Source organism: Microcebus murinus, chromosome 6 (genome assembly GCF_040939455.1).
Source record: "Microcebus murinus isolate Inina chromosome 6, M.murinus_Inina_mat1.0, whole genome shotgun sequence".
Lineage (NCBI taxonomy): Eukaryota > Metazoa > Chordata > Mammalia > Primates > Cheirogaleidae > Microcebus > Microcebus murinus.
This window is the reverse complement of record NC_134109.1, coordinates 15,455,097-15,471,940: the sequence shown is the minus strand read 5'-3', so window position 1 is coordinate 15,471,940 and position 16,844 is coordinate 15,455,097. Positions and strand designations below refer to the sequence as shown.

General features: G+C 35.7%; 2 protein-coding genes across 15 annotated transcripts in view; one reads left to right on the top strand and one right to left on the bottom strand.

Annotated features, from left to right (window-relative positions):
* Positions 1-2,543, top strand: part of ZC3H14 (zinc finger CCCH-type containing 14) — a 46,432-nt gene extending 43,889 nt beyond the window's left edge. For 7 of the 14 annotated variants that reach the window (XM_076003793.1, XM_076003791.1, XM_076003796.1 and 4 more), the window contains 4 exons: positions 368-504; positions 820-908; positions 1,740-1,846; positions 2,408-2,543. In XM_076003793.1, coding sequence (XP_075859908.1) covers positions 368-504; positions 820-908; positions 1,740-1,846; positions 2,408-2,414 — 340 coding nt within the window. In that variant the 3' untranslated portion in view covers positions 2,415-2,543. Of the gene's footprint in view, positions 1-367; positions 505-816; positions 909-1,739; positions 1,847-2,407 lie in introns of all 14 variants that reach the window. The other 7 variants (XM_076003792.1, XM_076003789.1, XM_076003795.1 and 4 more) reach the window with 1 other exon arrangement.
* The window catches only part of EML5 (EMAP like 5), a 149,560-nt gene continuing 133,017 nt past the window's right edge, over positions 302-16,844 (bottom strand). The window contains exons 35-44 of the mRNA XM_012773990.3: positions 16,422-16,630; positions 14,270-14,427; positions 12,535-12,649; positions 11,077-11,265; positions 10,717-10,889; positions 9,325-9,487; positions 8,905-9,008; positions 7,496-7,649; positions 6,871-6,971; positions 302-6,570 (exon numbers count right to left, since the gene is read on the bottom strand). Of these exons, the coding sequence (XP_012629444.1) occupies positions 6,534-6,570; positions 6,871-6,971; positions 7,496-7,649; positions 8,905-9,008; positions 9,325-9,487; positions 10,717-10,889; positions 11,077-11,265; positions 12,535-12,649; positions 14,270-14,427; positions 16,422-16,630 (1,403 nt within the window). The 3' untranslated portion in view covers positions 302-6,533. The remainder of the gene's footprint in view (positions 6,571-6,870; positions 6,972-7,495; positions 7,650-8,904; positions 9,009-9,324; positions 9,488-10,716; positions 10,890-11,076; positions 11,266-12,534; positions 12,650-14,269; positions 14,428-16,421; positions 16,631-16,844) is intronic.

Below are 16,844 nucleotides of genomic sequence, written 5' to 3'. Positions count from 1 at the left end.
ACAAAGACTTGTAGCACAATGCCTTGTAGCACAATGCCTTGCATATAGGATATGCTTAGTGTATTGAAATTACTGCAGAAAATGTAGACCTTACTTATAGAATAAGTGGTGTGATTCTTATCACAAAATAAGCTTTTGCCTTTCATGGTGACTTGGCTTGAGTTGAAAACCTGTGTTACCTCAGGCTTTGGAATAGATGTGAGTGTCCTATTTTGATATCTGCCCGCCTTTAAAATAGAGTACTATATCCTTTATTTTTATCTGCATTTCTCAAAACAAGTAGTGATAAGGTAGGGTAGTAGTAGAGATAAGGAAGCCAGAAGATGAAATATCAATAATATGTGTTTTTTGTTTGTTTGTTTTGTAGAGCCTTCCCCAATTGTAAATTTGCTGAAAAATGTTTGTTTGTTCACCCAAATTGTAAATATGATGCAAAGTGTACTAAACCAGATTGTCCTTTTACTCATATGAGTAGAAGAATTCCAATACTGCCTCCAAAACCAGGTTAGTGACTTTTAGTACACTAATATATTTGGGTAAAAAATAGGAAATGACATTTTATGAATGTAAACAGAATTGACAAGACAAAAAAAGGAATAGTTTTAGAAATAATTTTGACAGAATCAGTTAATCTAACCAGTGTTTAAAAAGTGTGCCTATCCTATTCTTAAGTATTTTATCTTCACTAACAAATGTATATAAACTTTACCATTCTAACTTAAAAATAGTTCTCACTTCTATAAAAATATCAGTAGACTGCATTAAAAATTATTTTGCCAAACAGATTTGATCAATCTGTGTTCTTATTTTTGTTAGCAGTTACAACAGCAATACCACCTTCTAGTAGTCAGCTCTGCCGTTACTTCCCGGCATGTAAGAAAATGGAATGTCCCTTCTATCATCCAAAAGTAAGAACTTTTATTTTCTTAAAAACCAATTTAGTGATAACTTCTCCATTCTGAGAAGTAGAAAGTCATCAGCAAATTGAAGATCTTGCTTGCTTCTCCTCCCCCCTCCCCAGATTAACTGTTTTTTGTCAGAGTTAATTTTATGGTCTTTAAGACCTTGTTCCTTAGTTGTCATTGAGCCTCTGGTCCCTTAGGCCAAGTTTGAAACTATTTAATGTGTCAGTTTCTAAGCACTCTTGGGAGAGAGGCGCATCTTTACTAGTCATATTTTCTACTCTTCTCTGTTCCTGCACATGTGGGCATGTGGGTGGTTGGTTTGGTTCATGCCAGAACTGAGATGATGAAATCCAGTAGATACTACTTAATACCTTTAAACTGTACTGATGCTTTTAATTGTCTGTGTCGTAAAGAATAATTGGTATATCTTCAGCTGCATTGTTGCTCCAAGTGAATGATCTCCTTTTTGCATAACAGCCTAAAGACCTATGAAAGGCCTTTCACTTGCCCCAGGTGTACCTGGGCATAGATGAGGATACTTGGAGTGTAATAAGGGATGAGTATCACATTGATGAGAAGATTATATTGTATGCTTAAGCTTCCTTTTTTTTCCATTAAGCTTCCTTTTGAAATTTCACTTGCTATTACTCTTTGCTAGGATTGTCTTTCAAGGGGAGGTTTCTTTTCCAAGGCTTCAGTAGTATTAAAATGGACATTACAAACCAGATCTCCTACCTTGTTAATGGCTAGGATAGACTGGTCATTGTCATCTCAGACTGTTGTGTTTATTTGTATTAGCCTTGCGATGTTGCTGAAGCTCTGTTCGCTATTTAGCACTGTAGGTTTAACACTCAGTGTACAAGACCAGATTGCACGTTTTACCATCCCACCATTACTGTACCACCACGACATGCCTTGAAATGGATTCGACCTCAAACCAGGTAAGGATTAAAATTAATTTTTCTAGTGTCACTTCTAATTCTTTATTAATATGTAGTTTCTTAATTTATAAGCATATAAATTTGGGGGAAACTGTTACTTTTTTTTCTTTGCTGTTTAATTTGACAAGGGTCCTTTGGCAAAATAATTTACTACATGGACTAAACTTTGTTTTATCCAGTGATTACCTTTTTTTACTTATTAGATCATTTCCAGATCACATTTTCTTTTTTCTTTTTTTTTTTATGGTCATATACTATACAAAAGCATCTACTAAGGCCAGCAGGAGTTTGTGTATATACTGCTTATGAATCTCTAATTAATTTTATTAGATATTAGCAATTATAAAATATTGAAAGGAAGTTTCAGAATATTTTAGTATGGCATATAAATTTAATTACATGTTATCTTTTATCTACATATATATTTTAAAAAATATGATACAGCAAACTTATGGCCAAATATTCCTTGTCCAAAAATATTCAACTTTTTAGCTGAGGTATATGGTATATACATGGATGCAAAGCAAATAATTTTTTAAATGTTTGGTTCTGTTTATTCAGCGAATGACACCCAGTCCTGCCAGGCAGAAGATCATGCAGTTTGAAAGTTTCCATCTACTGATGAAAGATATTCTACAGAACTTGTCAAATCTTTGAAACTTGGAATATATTGCTTTCATAATATGAAGTTTATTGCCTATCTGAAGTGTCTGATTTTTCAAGTTTGTAAGTTTCTTAAGTGGTTTTAACATTGGGTGTTTTTTGTTTTGTTTTTACTATGAAAAGACAGTTTAAGGAAAGGCTAAATTCTATTAAAACATTTGAGGCATGTTTGTACACTGCTGTTTTAAGTATCAGCATTTATAATGTGACGACATTGTTAGTAATGGTACTACAGTTTAGGGCTACATGGTTGGTAGGGGTATAGAGAGAGAAGTGAGGCAAGTCACATTATTCTAAAAGTTGAATTTGCTGCTTTCACTTTTCCCAAAGATTATATAATGTTCTCATAATCCACCATGAAAACAGGAGTGGCTACAATTACTGAGGCAGCTTAAAATAGTCATTCAATTCTGCTTTTTAATTTTTAAGCGAATTTAGTTTGAAAAGCATGACAATGCAGGCCTCTTGGGCCGAGAGCTGCTTTGGTAAAGTTTCCCAGTTTCCTTTCCTTCTGTGACAGGATGAGTGAGGTGGGTATGGAGGATGGGGACAGCTGGAATGGCAAGTGTGAAAAATAGGAACAAGTCCTTACAGTGCTCTCATTTACTGTTGACATATGCTTTTTCAATAAATTTTTTGGGGAACTACATTATCACAAAATTATACAAATTTTTTACAAGTATATACATAAGGTATCATAAAACAGACTTTTAACTCACAAGGTTATAAATATACATATATATTCTCACATTCTGAAAAATAACATTCTCAGAAATAGCTTCACAGAAAATATACTTCATTACTACTGAAGATAATTTTTGAAATGTAAAAATTAGATTCAAATAGTATATTTTAAATGACAGACTATAATTACCGAGATCAGATGGGTAAACTGCAAAATAGGATGAAACTTTTGGCCTCCTTTATCAGTTACAGAGTTTTGTGTGTATGGTTTTTTAAAAGTGTTAAGGCAAGAAGTGTCAAATCCTTTCGAGTTAAATAACAAATGGATTACTGATTTCAAAGACTTGATGTATAGTAGTGTTAAAAATGAAAGCTTAAAAGGTGGTTAGAAAAGAGTGAATTAATGCAAAAGGGATAAGAATGACTAAAACATTCACAGGACCAAATTAACTGTAAAAAAAAAAAAAGTTCATTGACTTGCTTAGTTATATACCCAAATGATAATAAACCCATATATGTAAAAGTTCATGTTTAAGATCATAAAGCCAGCAGTCTGTTTTGTGGCTATTGCTCTTCCATTGGGAGAAGAACCAGTCATTAAACCATTTGGTAAGTTGCATTTTGCTGTGCTGATCCCAAAGTAAAGACTTGAAACACGAGAAGCAAAGACAAAAGCACACAAGAGCATAAGGCTGTTGTGTTAGGCTTGGGTGAAATGACAATTCCACTTCGTTTTAAAAGTTTACTCAATTGAATTTAAGGCGTTTGTTTATTCCAGTGTTACTTAATTGAGGTGCTTTGCATCTCTGCAGAAGAAAGTTTCTGACTTGTTTAAATTTCCAGAAACAATAGACTTTTAGCTATCATTATAAATGGTGTTATATATAGGTACATTCTCATAGTTTTCACTATAAAGAACATAAATGGGAAACTAGGTCTTAATTTAGTTCAGCCATTTTACAAGGAAATGAAATGCTAAAATCTGATTATTTTTTGCTGTTTAATGGACATTGCCTGGAAACAGATTTAGGAGTTTACTCTCTCAGTCACTATGGTGTATGGGCAAGCTAAGGTTGACCCTTAAACATTTGTTGGATGGGTAACTTGGTATAAAATGAACCACCACAATAAAATGCTCACAAAAAAAAGAAAGGGAACAAGCATAGTTGGCGATGTGAAGTGCGTGGTACAAGAGTGCACAGTGTGCTTTGGCATGCATTTTATACATAATGAATGGGACTAAAGGTGCCAGAAGCCCCAGGTTACATATTTAGGAGCTTAGATACTGCACACAAAAATAATTGTCTGGGTTAAAAAAAAGTAAAGGGAGATTCTATATGTATGGCCTATCACATTTCATCACCTTCCCTTAGTTGATGGCTGATACAACAAGCTGGTCATGGGATGACTACTTACCGGTCAGCGGCATGACCATTACTTGTGAAACTACAGAAGTGATTTAAGGCTGACTTAGCAGGTTAGCCACTTTGAAGGACAAAAATGTAATGGAAGCAGTTTTATCCTAAGTAGTTTACTTGCTTAAGATTATGGAGTTTCTACTTACACTGTAATGGAAATAGAATTTCTCTGTAGCCAAAAGGTGGCAAACTTGACCCAGAAGGAAAACTTAAAACTCCAACAGGTTCAAATTTGAGTATTTTTTTGTTTTTATGGGAGCGTGGTTCAGGGGGGCTTTTCTCCTTTAATTTATTGACTATCTCTTTATAAAATACATAAATAGAAATCTAATAGTAATGTATTCCAAAATTTGGCATAATTCAAGAGAATACATTGAAGTGAATAAAGAAAGTACCATTTCATGTTTCAAGCTTCTTACCAACCCTTAATCAGCCCTTCAGCCACAGCTATTCAGAGCTTTAAAACTGACCAGGTTCAATCACTGGTTAGATTTTCTGTGACATAATTTAGTTATTTCTGTTTTTAGTATTCACAAAGTATTGGACACAGAAAATAGATACTAGGAATCTTCATATATCTTGTTAAACCAAACAGGATTCCAGAAATCTGAGGGGATGGGATCTGTTATGCTAGAAAGATAACACATTAAAATAAAAATCTGTAAGACTAATAGAGCATCTTAAACTTCATACTTAGAAAAATATATTTTTAAATAGCAGTCTACATAATTTTCAATCTTCAGGAAACTACAGATAGGCTAAACAGCAAATTCCTGAATGATGAGTACTGATCTTTGGCAGCATTTAAAGTGAAAAGGAAAAAGGATCTAAGAATTCAGCCCTAATCCACTTAAAAGGAAGTAATTGACAAGTTTTACAAATGGATCTGGGTTTATTCATTTTGGAAATTAGCCTATGGGGTGGCACACATCTCACTAAACAAATTTTCCCAGTAGAAAAAAGCTATAAAAATTTTCTTCCAACAGTGATTAAATTGTATAACTTTGTAAATGTGAATTTAACACTTTTGTTTACATGTTTAACAAATATTTATATATTAGACTACATCTTTAAATATGCAGTATTCTCTTGCCATTAAATACTATTGCTGTCTAAAACCTTAACAGAACTGTCCACCATTGGAAATGATTGTTCATCATACTACTTTCCCATTAGTGAGGCTACAGTTATGTTTTTAAATTTTCAGTTATAAAGATGGCTTCTGAACAGAAAAGGGTTGACAGCTCAGAAATGAAGATGTAGCAGCCATATACTGACAACTTTAGATCTGTTCCTGAATTCAAAACTGCCAGGAAAAAATGTCCTTAATTTAAAAAAGGACTTTATTAGCGCTTAGGAAACATTTTCCAGGAAAGCTTGTGTCTGTTTCCTTAGGGAAAAATGCTTGCCTTTTAAAAACTGTGATCCTTTACGGTGATTGTATTTTTCTTTTCTTTATGGAAATGCAAGGATAAAATATTTCATTAAACAATGAACCTTGAAAATATAAATGCTAAAGAGAAGCACAGTTTTGCTAAAGAGATAATGAAAACTGTTCAACCTGGGTTAAGTTTTGGGGTTTTTTTTAAAGGTGTGCTGTCCCTAAATCTCCTCAGCAGATCTGCCAAAATTTGCACACTCAATAAAGGGGTGGGGAACAGGCTGGCTTTTACCATCAAGTATTCAGTCCTTCCTTGAAATGTAATTATCTGGCAGTGTATGGATTATGGACAGTTACCCAGTGCATACAGCAAACATTTGAACTCATTTCACCCTTCTACTATCTTGATGATTCTGGGCATTTCTCCCTGTTACAATCTGGGGTTAGCACCACTTGACCATGCAGGGTTTGGTTTGGTTTTTTTCTCTGTAATTCTGGTCTCTCAAGGCTGTCAATTTGTAGAGTCGTCTTAGCATCCGTCTCAGTGAGGCATATGTACGCATTTCCAGACAAATAAACTGTAATCAGAGAAGAAAATTGCAGGCAGTTCATTACATTTCTAGATTTTCAGAATAGTTTAATGTTCTTCAGTTAAAACAGTTGAGATTTCAAATTATACATGTATAAAATTTTTCCCCATTAACTCCTTTTCTGTATTTCATAAATATATGATTCCAAGGAACCATCTGGTTATGCAACCCCCTGATAATATTGCCTGAGTTCATAAACCAAAGCTGTAGGCATTGATATTACATTAAATCTCTTCACTTTTATAGTAAAAGATAGTATGCTCTTCTTGGGCTGAGAAAATTACTAACCTGCAGTCATCACCTCCAGCACTAATAACATGTCGATCACCACTGGTAAATCGAATATTTGTCACATGGGGTGAATGACCCAAGAACCTTTTGTGCTTTGCCTAAAAAACAATGACAAAGAGCATTTGAAGCACACATAAGTGAAAGATACCTAGTAGGAACTATAATCTCTATCACAAGAACTGCGGAGGCAGCAGGGAGTTGGGACCACTGCCAATGATTGAAATGCTTTTACAGAGTTAATGGATCTGCACTTAACACAAACCAGGTTATTTGGGCAGTCAGATGTCTCCTGGTACTCTGAAAATTTTTCTCTGAGGAAAAGCATTTGAAATCTGGTAACTGATTAGTTTGGTAAAAAGGTAATCACAGCTTTATTAGGATAGTTTCCAAAGATGGTATTATTACTGAAATATGGTATTACTGAAAGGAGGAAATTTGTTTTTAATAGCTTTTATTTCAGGGTAATGGGTTTAGAAAGTTTGGGAAAAATTTAGAAATACAAATTTAAAAGTATTTTCAAATTAGGACAAAATATGTTAAATATTAACTTATGTAGGAAAAAGTACTAGTGATCAGACATCAAAATTAGAAGTAGAAAGATATACTACACAAAAAAACTTACAAATTTTTCTGGACATGGGAAGTCAAATAACTTAACCATGCCAAAGTCATCTCCTGTTACAAGGCTGATTCCCGAATGAGATACACAGGCACAGTTGATGTCGGCTTTCTCTGTATGTCTGGACCAGATTCCCATAACTTCCTCTCCTAGAATACTAGATGGATGGAACAAAAGAAAATCCACTGCATCAAATATAGACAGGTTTACCGTACTGAAAAAGTTTCTTGGCAGTTAATCTCTTAAGTACCTAATCATGTTATTTAAAATACAGGAAGTAAATTGTGATAAGGCAAGTTATTAGAGGCCTGAATTTCATCTTGATATTAGCTCCCACCTTTTTAAAATGAAATTTTATCATTTGAAGGGCTTATAGATTAATCCTTTTAAGATTCAATTAATACTTTATGAAAGCTGACAGAATTGCTTTTCAAATTAAAAGTGATACTTATAAACTGGGCTTGCTGGTACACACCAGTAGTCCCAGCTACTCTGGAGGCTGAGGTGGGAGGATCGCTTAAGCCCCAGAGTTCAAGGCCAGCCTGGGCCACATAGGAAAACCCTGTCTCTAGAAAAAAATTTTTTTCAAAAGTGATACTGAGAATAGGAATTTGATGGTATTTTTCATTTGACCAAAAAATGGATACTCATAGTTAACCTGTTTATATCCAGCAAATTTGAACGAGTTTATAAGCTGTCAGTTACAGCTTCAAGACAGCATTCCTTTAGATAATGAATACAGTTGCTTAATAGCACCCAATATATTTTTATTGCCTGTTATTAAATTTAATGTTAAGGAAAAAATATGGCATGGCATCTTTAAAGTCATGACTTTGGTTTTCTTTAACCACTTCGGCATGAGCGTCAACTATAGTCCAGATGAACACGCACAGCAACTGTAGCCAACATCCGTGATATGACTTTTCTAATTTTTCATTTATCAAAATTGTGAACACTTAAAAATAAGGTAATGAAAACATTTATGTATATGTTACCTATTCTGATTTACATTACAAAGCTGCCTGTAAAGTAAAACAAGCTTTCAGTGCTTTAAAGCTTTCCTCATCACACAAGAGCAAAATGGATTCACTGTCAATGCACAGCACAAACTACCATGCAGACTGAGTGCCAGCTGTGGGCAAGGTTTCGCTGCCGGTGAGCGCCGTACCAACGTGGTTAAGAGAACTTGATAAATCATGAAAGTTGATAAAGCATGGAAATACGTTCAATCAAACGGGGTCCCAGCATGAACACGCCATTCTCCTCCTAAGAATTCAGGATATGGTAACAAAAACTTGGAATTCATTACTATTCTCAAGTGAAATGGTTTTGTTCAGCAATAGGATTTTTCAGTTTTTCTAACTAACCTTCAAAAAGTCACTTCTTCCCTTCTGAATATATGAAGTATTTACCTAGTCCACGTAGCCCAAGTAATTCTGTCAATAGCAGCATGATCCATAAGATGTTTTCCTGAAGGCACTTCGTAGACATGCCGTTTATAGCAGCCACTAGAGACCTTTCGTCGTATTAAAATGGGACAAGAATTCCATTAGGAGACAGGCAAAATCCACAAGGAGTTTATAGAATACTAGCCTATTGCTACTCAATTTACATGTCTAACATTATAAAGAATGCAAAAGACCACTACAAAAGCATTAGAAAAAGAGAAAAGGACTGGCAAGTGGGGAGGAAACTAGGAGATGCAGGTCAGAGGATTCCAAGGCAAGAGTTGAGAAGCTCTGAAACCTAGGGATCTTTAAATGTTTTCAGTAACACGAAATGTAAAAGCAGAACTACCCCTGTGAACTGGGTACACAGTATTGATACTGTACCTGGAGATACCTGCTATCTGCAGAGAAGTCCATTTGAATGACAAAGCTTGGAATATCTTTACAGTAGCTGATTCTGTTAAGGGTGGGGCCCAGTGTTAGGTCATAAAAATCCACTGAGTTCTCACTGGAACCCACTGCCAGATACCGTGAATCTGGACTAAATCTGCATACAAAGGAAAGCATGTAAAGATGCATTAGACCTCATGAAATAAATATTTGATTGGTGACTTTTCCTTTCTAGCGATTGAAAATTAAGATTATGTGTGATATAGGGCCTCAAATAGATTTACCTGACAGACACAACTGGTCATGTATACTGACTGAAGTTACTTGAAATAAGAAAGCTTTATATTTTACTTCGATTTTAAATATTGCCTCAGTTGTCATCTCCTAATTCCTTTAAATATATCTCAGCTTTAAAAAACCATTAACTTTACATAATTTACTAAGTTAACACAATTCATTAAGAAAGGATTCTTTTCATCTGGAAAAATGTATTAATACTAAGTAAAGAACACAGCTAAACTCACCTCAGGTTATTAAGATGAAGTGACACTGCTTGCAGCTTGGAAGAATTTATTTAAAAGACAAAGTGAAAAACTATTTGCAGCAATCACTAGAGTCAGTATGGGAAAATTCAATCTTTCAAAAATGTTTCATGAATATTGTTGGGGTGCTTAGGGACACATGGGAGCGAAGGGGAGCCACTGTTACTGTTTTGTATATTGAAGGTTTATAATGAGGAAGGTTTCGTTTGTAAAATGAGTTTTCTGGTGAAAAGAATACAAGCTTTTGACAGTACTGGATTCAGTAATCTTTTTTTTTTTTTTCCTCTCTGGCAATGGACTGATGGATGGATTCGGTAATCTTATCTACTGATCACAAGTGGTCAGTTAACGGTAGCCACTGTTAAAACAAGCTTCAACACTGAAAAAGGTTTCAAGAAAGGTTTAAATTTATTCAGATTCGATGTTCACAGGAATTGATTGAATGAATAAACTATATATTCCCAAATCGACATTATTGAGAGAAGATATGTTTGGGGTTACAACTTTAGTTTTCCAGGGTGGCAACTTTTCAAGGTCAGATGATTCTTGTATTACAGTGGGAGATAATTAGCATGATGAACTTAACTGGACATGTTTAGTGTGACACTCATCAAACATTATGTAGTACTTGCTATTATGAGGCACTGTGGTTGGTGCCCAGTGCATTTATAATTTAGCAAGGAGAATTAAGTATATAAACAGCCATATTTCAGCATGCAACTTAGGATGTGGTAAAATGCTACAGGTCCTCAAGACCTTTTTTGAAGGTGCAGCTAAGGAAAGTTTTTCAAATGCAAGCTGAGTCATTTATATACCAGAAATACTATTCCATTTGTTGACTAACCTGATATCATGGATTGCACATCGTCTATCTCTCTTCTTTCCCCATATTTTTAGAGAGCTCACTAGTAAAATAATAAATTCTCCATTTTTCATTCCAATAGCCACCATGTCCCCTTCAGGGCTATAACACACAGTACGAGCAGCATGTCCCAAATTCACTTTGTTTAACATCTTCTGCATAAGAACCAAGAGAGTCACAGAAAACTACATTAAGTGAAATACTTACAAATTAAACTATCCCCCCCCCCCCAAATTCTCTGCATGAGTCTGAGATAGTTCCTTCTTTATGCACTAGCAATTTAGGACTTCCACTGTACTTCTACGAAATTGTAACATTTTTTAAAAAATTAGTTGTACCTACTTTATCAGCAATATCCCAGAGTCTCACTGTCCCATCTTCTGCAGCAGAAAGGAAAAAATCCCTGGAAGGATGTGTTGCCAGCCCCCAGATTGGTCCATCCACATGACCATTAACTAAAATATTACATGCTGCATTTTTCTCTCCAACTTCAATTATTTCAGCATTCCTTGTCCCAACTAGTATTTTGCCCTGAAATACAAGTAGGATCAGTATATTTAATAATATAAGAATTGACCCTATTGAACTGCTTTTAAAGAGCTTTTTGCTTCAAGCTCATCTAGTTGTAAGCCAATCATTAGGTCATGCAAAATTTTCTATGACTGGGGCACATCTGTAAGAACACTGGGTTGGGTTGCATGTTAAGAGTCCATGATGCTAAAGAACAGAGTTTTTCTTTATGGCAACACACCTGGATTCTTCAGTAATCAAAGTTTTGACTTTGTGACTATGATCATCTTGGGATCTCCAAAGAGGAGGGGTGAGTGCACTGGGATATAGGAAGAAAGTACTAGAATTTATTTTTTAGTTAAAAAGTAAGCTTAACTAATAATTAATATGTAGACTAAAGATAATACCTGTATAATGAGTACATGCTCATATTTTTTATAGGAATGTGTAGTTTTTAAAAAAATTTTATTTTTTGATTGCTACATCATAATTGCATATTTATGGGGTATAGGGTAATTAGCATATGTATTACCTCAAACATTTGTGATGGGAGCATTCAAAATCCTTTCTTCTAGCTATTCAAAAATATATAATAAATTATTTCTAACTATAGTTATCCTATAGAATAGGATAACTATTCTATTCAGTGCTATAGAATACTAGAACTTATTGCTTCTAACTAGCTGTAATTTTGTATTATTTGAATAGTCTCTTCCCTGTCCCCACCTTTCCCAGCCTCTAGTAACCACTATTCTACTCTACTATGAAATCAACTTTTTTAGTAGCTTCTGCATATGAATGAGAACATATGACATATATCTTTTTGTTGCTGGCATATTTAACTTAATATCCTCCAGGCTCATCCATGTTGCCATCAATGACAAAATTTCATTCTTTTTTATGGTTGAATAGTATTCCATTGGAAACTTATACCACATTTTCTTTATCCAGGGAATGTGTATTTTTAACAAAAACGGAGACAGCTGTCCTAATCAAAATGAATCAACTGACAAGGATTTTCAGTTCTGTCTACCATAGTTGAATTAGCAGATTCAAGAAAATATGGAAGTTTAAATACAGGATGTAGACAGTAGCTTCCTATCCTATGGGCTGCTTTGGTGCCAACTGTGGAACCACTAAGAAAGCAACAGAGAAAAAGCGGAGTAATGTTGGCAAGCAAATCTTTTTTTATGCACTAAGTTTTGTTCATTGAATTGCAAAGGGCAAGAGAATCACTGTTATAACCACTCTGTTTACTGCTGCACCATATCGGCTCACGGAGTATCTTACTTTGCCTCTGCACACAGAACGAACACAATCTGTGACTTGTCCTGTCTCAAGCCTGAAGGCACGGCATCGCCTCAGTTCCTGATCCCACAGTTTAACTGCTCCTCCTTCTTTTGACCTAAGTAAATAACAACCAAACCAAAATAAATAAGTGTTTATTATTGGCTACTATATACAAATATTAATTTATAAGCAGAATACGAAAAGAAAAGAAAACCCCAGGAGGTCTGGCATGGTGACTCATGCCTGTAATCCTAGCACTTTGGGAAGCTGAGGCAGGAAGATCACTTGAGGCCAGGAGTTGAAGACCAGCCTGGGCACCATAGCAAGACCCCATCTCTACAAAAATATTAAAAAATTCACCAGGCATGGTAGTCCTAATAACCAGGGAGGTTGAGGCAGGAGGATCACCTGAGCCCAGGAATTCAAGGTTACAGTGAGCTACGATCATGCTACTGTACTCCAGCCTGGGTGAAAGCACAAGACCCTGTTCCCCCCCCCCCATAAAAAGGCCCTGATATTTGTAATTTTAATATTCTAAATTTTCTATAACAAGTTTAAGATACATTTATCACAGTCAAAACATCTGATTTCAGAAAATTTTATTTTGTGAAAAATTAATTTTTCCTGGCATGAGCATAATTTTATTTAGCCTCCACTGCACATTATCTTTTCATAATACTTTTTGATACTTTTTGATTAAAAAGATAAAACAATTTTTAGCATTAAAGAGATAAATGTAGGTGAGGTAACAAGTTTACAGATACTATGCTAGAGTCTATTTTTAAGGACAAAAAAGCATATTTCTTTTCCTACCGTTATTAAACCATCTCACTGAAACAGTTTAGTAGGCTACTAGAGAGTAGGGTAGACTAGATAACATGGGAGATACAAGTGTTGGCGTAATATGTAAAAAAAAAAAAAAAATAGCCCATGTATGGATTTTCTCTTGAAAGAACTGAAAAATTCAATCTCTGCTAGATGAATTGCTTGTCTTAGAAAAAGCATGTCCATGTATATTCTTCCTTTATTTGAAAAGCAAAAGTTTCTGCACTTGAGTTCAACATACATGGGTTCTTTCAGCCCTGTACTGAAATGTACTTCTTAGTCACCTATGTGTCACATTTCAACATGCATATGACTATATTGATGGCAAATTGATAATGAGTATCTGGTTACTTATACGAGATTTGAAAATCACTCAGAAAAAGGCCTCTCCTCAGAGTTAAATTTGCGGTCTTGTATAAAACAATTTATCTAACAAATGTGCCTCAAGCAAAAGCACATAAGTGTGTGTCTCTAGCATCCTCTCATCCTTTTCTAATTCAAAAATATGCACTTTACCCCTTTGTATCCAAGTTGAATAAAAGAAGAGACAAGGCAGTTTCTGCCCTTCACCCCCCCAAAAGCCTCTGTCACACAGCAAATACACAGGCAAATAGGCATCAAGAAAATCAATTCTCAACTTGTAGGGCAACTATACATCCACACCTCAGAAAAAGAATCATCCCATTTGGAGTTAGGTTTATCTCCAACGCAAAAAACAACTGGAGGTGATTTAAGACCAGAAAGGAGAATGGAGAAAAGTGCATGAACAGCAATGAGGGAGAAGTATGTGAGGAGGAAAGTCAGAGAGAGTGATCTTTGTAGCCTAGAAGGAACCAGAATGCCTCACTGCAAACCCCAGGTAGATCACAAATGCATAAACATTCAGTGAGGCTGTGAAAAGAAGACTCACGGCCTTTCCTTGCCACCGGTCACAATAAGTCCATCTCGCAGGGTAGTATACATGGCAAACACAGGCCCGTTGTGAGCTCTGGCCACGATTCTACACAATATGTGATCTTTCCACACACAGACATCACCACTGATGGTACCTGTAAACGTCAAGTTATTCTGAAAAGGAGTGGGGAAAGGGGGAGACAGACTCATCAAAAGTTCAAATAGACTTCAGATAGATGTAATTTTCTATGTCACTGTAACGCTGCCTCCTTCCTGGATAATATAAAGAGCATGCAGGGGGTAGTGGGAGACGCACTACACTCAAGAGTCAAGAAACCTGAACTCAAGGCTTAGCTTTGTCAGGACCTTTTCCTTTTCCAGGTCTGTTGCTTATCAGCTGGAATAACCTTGGACAATTCTTTCCTTCCAATTCTAAAATACTACGATTTTAGTTTATAGTATTCCATTGGATTGCTTCCCTCTAGCTGCCCCATAAATAATTTAAAAGTCATTAGTAACTGAGAGTGAAGGAATAACAATAGGAAGTGAAGAGAACTTTTTATTAGGTTTGGTAAAATATTTTGTCATAGAAAGTAAAACTATTATATATGGCAAAGTTGTAAGTTTTGCAGATTTCACTAACTAGGATGCAGGTCTAGGAGCATCATTAATTCATGGCTATCTGCACTTAGAATGTAAATGCTTCAGGTACAGAAACCAGTATTTACTTCCCTTGTTTTTTTAACAGCCCCTAGCATAGATGATGCTCAAAAATGCTTAACTGAACATAAACCTACCTTGTTATGTAAGAAAACTTTCTCACCGAGTATACTACATTTCATACATTAAAAGCCAATTGTTTCTAATATTTTAATCTTTCAAGTTTATTTTTTATTAAGAATAAGCAATTGACTACATAAGCAATTTTACATGTGAAGAAAGTTCATCTACATGAGCAAATTAAACACTATAAGCATGTGAATGTGTGGGGTTTTCTTCTGGAAATGAACTACTGGTCTTATATTAAGAATACCCAAAATGTTCAACTGAAGTTGGACATGGCATGACCAACATTTTCAATGGTCTTTTTCTCAAAGACACAAATGTACTTAAAGGTTTTAAAACTAATTTTCTCCCTGCAAATATTGCATACCCACACAAACACTTTAATAAGCACATTCACTTAGTTTTTTGATGATGCACCAATGGATTTATAAAGTCTAGCCAAATATAAAAGGAAAAAGGCATGGATTGTAAACCACAGGCCCAGGTGGGATGCAGTAAGGTGAGGGGAGAGGAGGACTCGAACATTCTTCTATGGGAGACCAGGCCCTCTCCTATTGTCTCTCTACCTCCTTCTAACCCTGAATGAGAGAGTTGGGCTCAGGACACTTGCAGCTATATGGTAAGCAGTGGGTTAAAATGATAAAACACAAAGGAAATCTTAAACCCAAATACCACCTAAAGTCACTTGAAAATCATATATATATATTTTTTTTTTTTTTTTTTTTTTTTTTTTGAGACAGAGTCTCACTTTGTTGCCCAGGCTAGAGTGAGTGCCGTGGCGTCAGCCTAGCTCACAGCAACCTCAATCTCTGGGGCTCAGCGATCCTACTGCCTCAGCCTCCCAAGTAGCTGGGACTACAGGCATGCGCCACCATGCCCGGCTAATTTTTTGTATATATATATTTTTTTTAGTTGGTCAATTAATTTATTTCTATTTTTGGTAGAGACGGGGTCTCGCTCAGGCTGGTTTCGAACTCCTGACCTTGAGCAATCCGCCCGCCTCGGCCTCCCAAAGTGCTAGGATTACAGGCGTGAGCCACCACGCCCGGCCTGAAAATCATATTTTTTTATTTACCTTTCTTTTTCTACTATGGCAAATTTTTAGGACCATGAGGAACTACTAGAAAGACAAATTTTAGAATATTTAGGGTAACAATTACAAAATTAATGAAGGCTTTTTGAGAATGGCAATGGCCCAAGGACCTAAATGTTTCATCACAATCCTTCTTCCCTCTCATTAACTTTATTTCTACTCCCTAATTTCTGAAAGAAAGTATTAGATTTTTGAAAGATGAAACAACGTTAATGTGGCTTATGTCTCTAGGGCAAGAAAATTTAAAGTAGTCAAAGTTACACCACCACACGCATTTTAAGAGACATACTGCGCCAAATGCAACAGCGAGCATGGTCTGCATCCGGGCATCTTGCAGTGTGCTCAGGAGCCCCTTTTTGCTAAGAAGAGCCCTTCCCACTAGGGTCCAGAACTTCACATGTTTTACTCCCACAGAGACAAACTGGGTATCTGAATCTGGTCGGAATTCTGCCACAAAAATACGTTGGTTGTGACCAGCTCTGCTGGCAATTTTGGCACCTGATGAAAATACAACAAAATCATCTAGGTTATTATAGGAACCAAGCTAATCAACAATTAGAATAAAACAGTTCAGTAAAATATATATAGTTCAAAACAGAAATGCTTGGGCCGGGCACAGTGGTTCACGCCTGTAATCCTAGCACTCAGGAAGGCTGAGGTGGGAGGATCGCTTTAGGGCAGGAGTTTGACCAGCTTGAGCAAGGGCGAGACA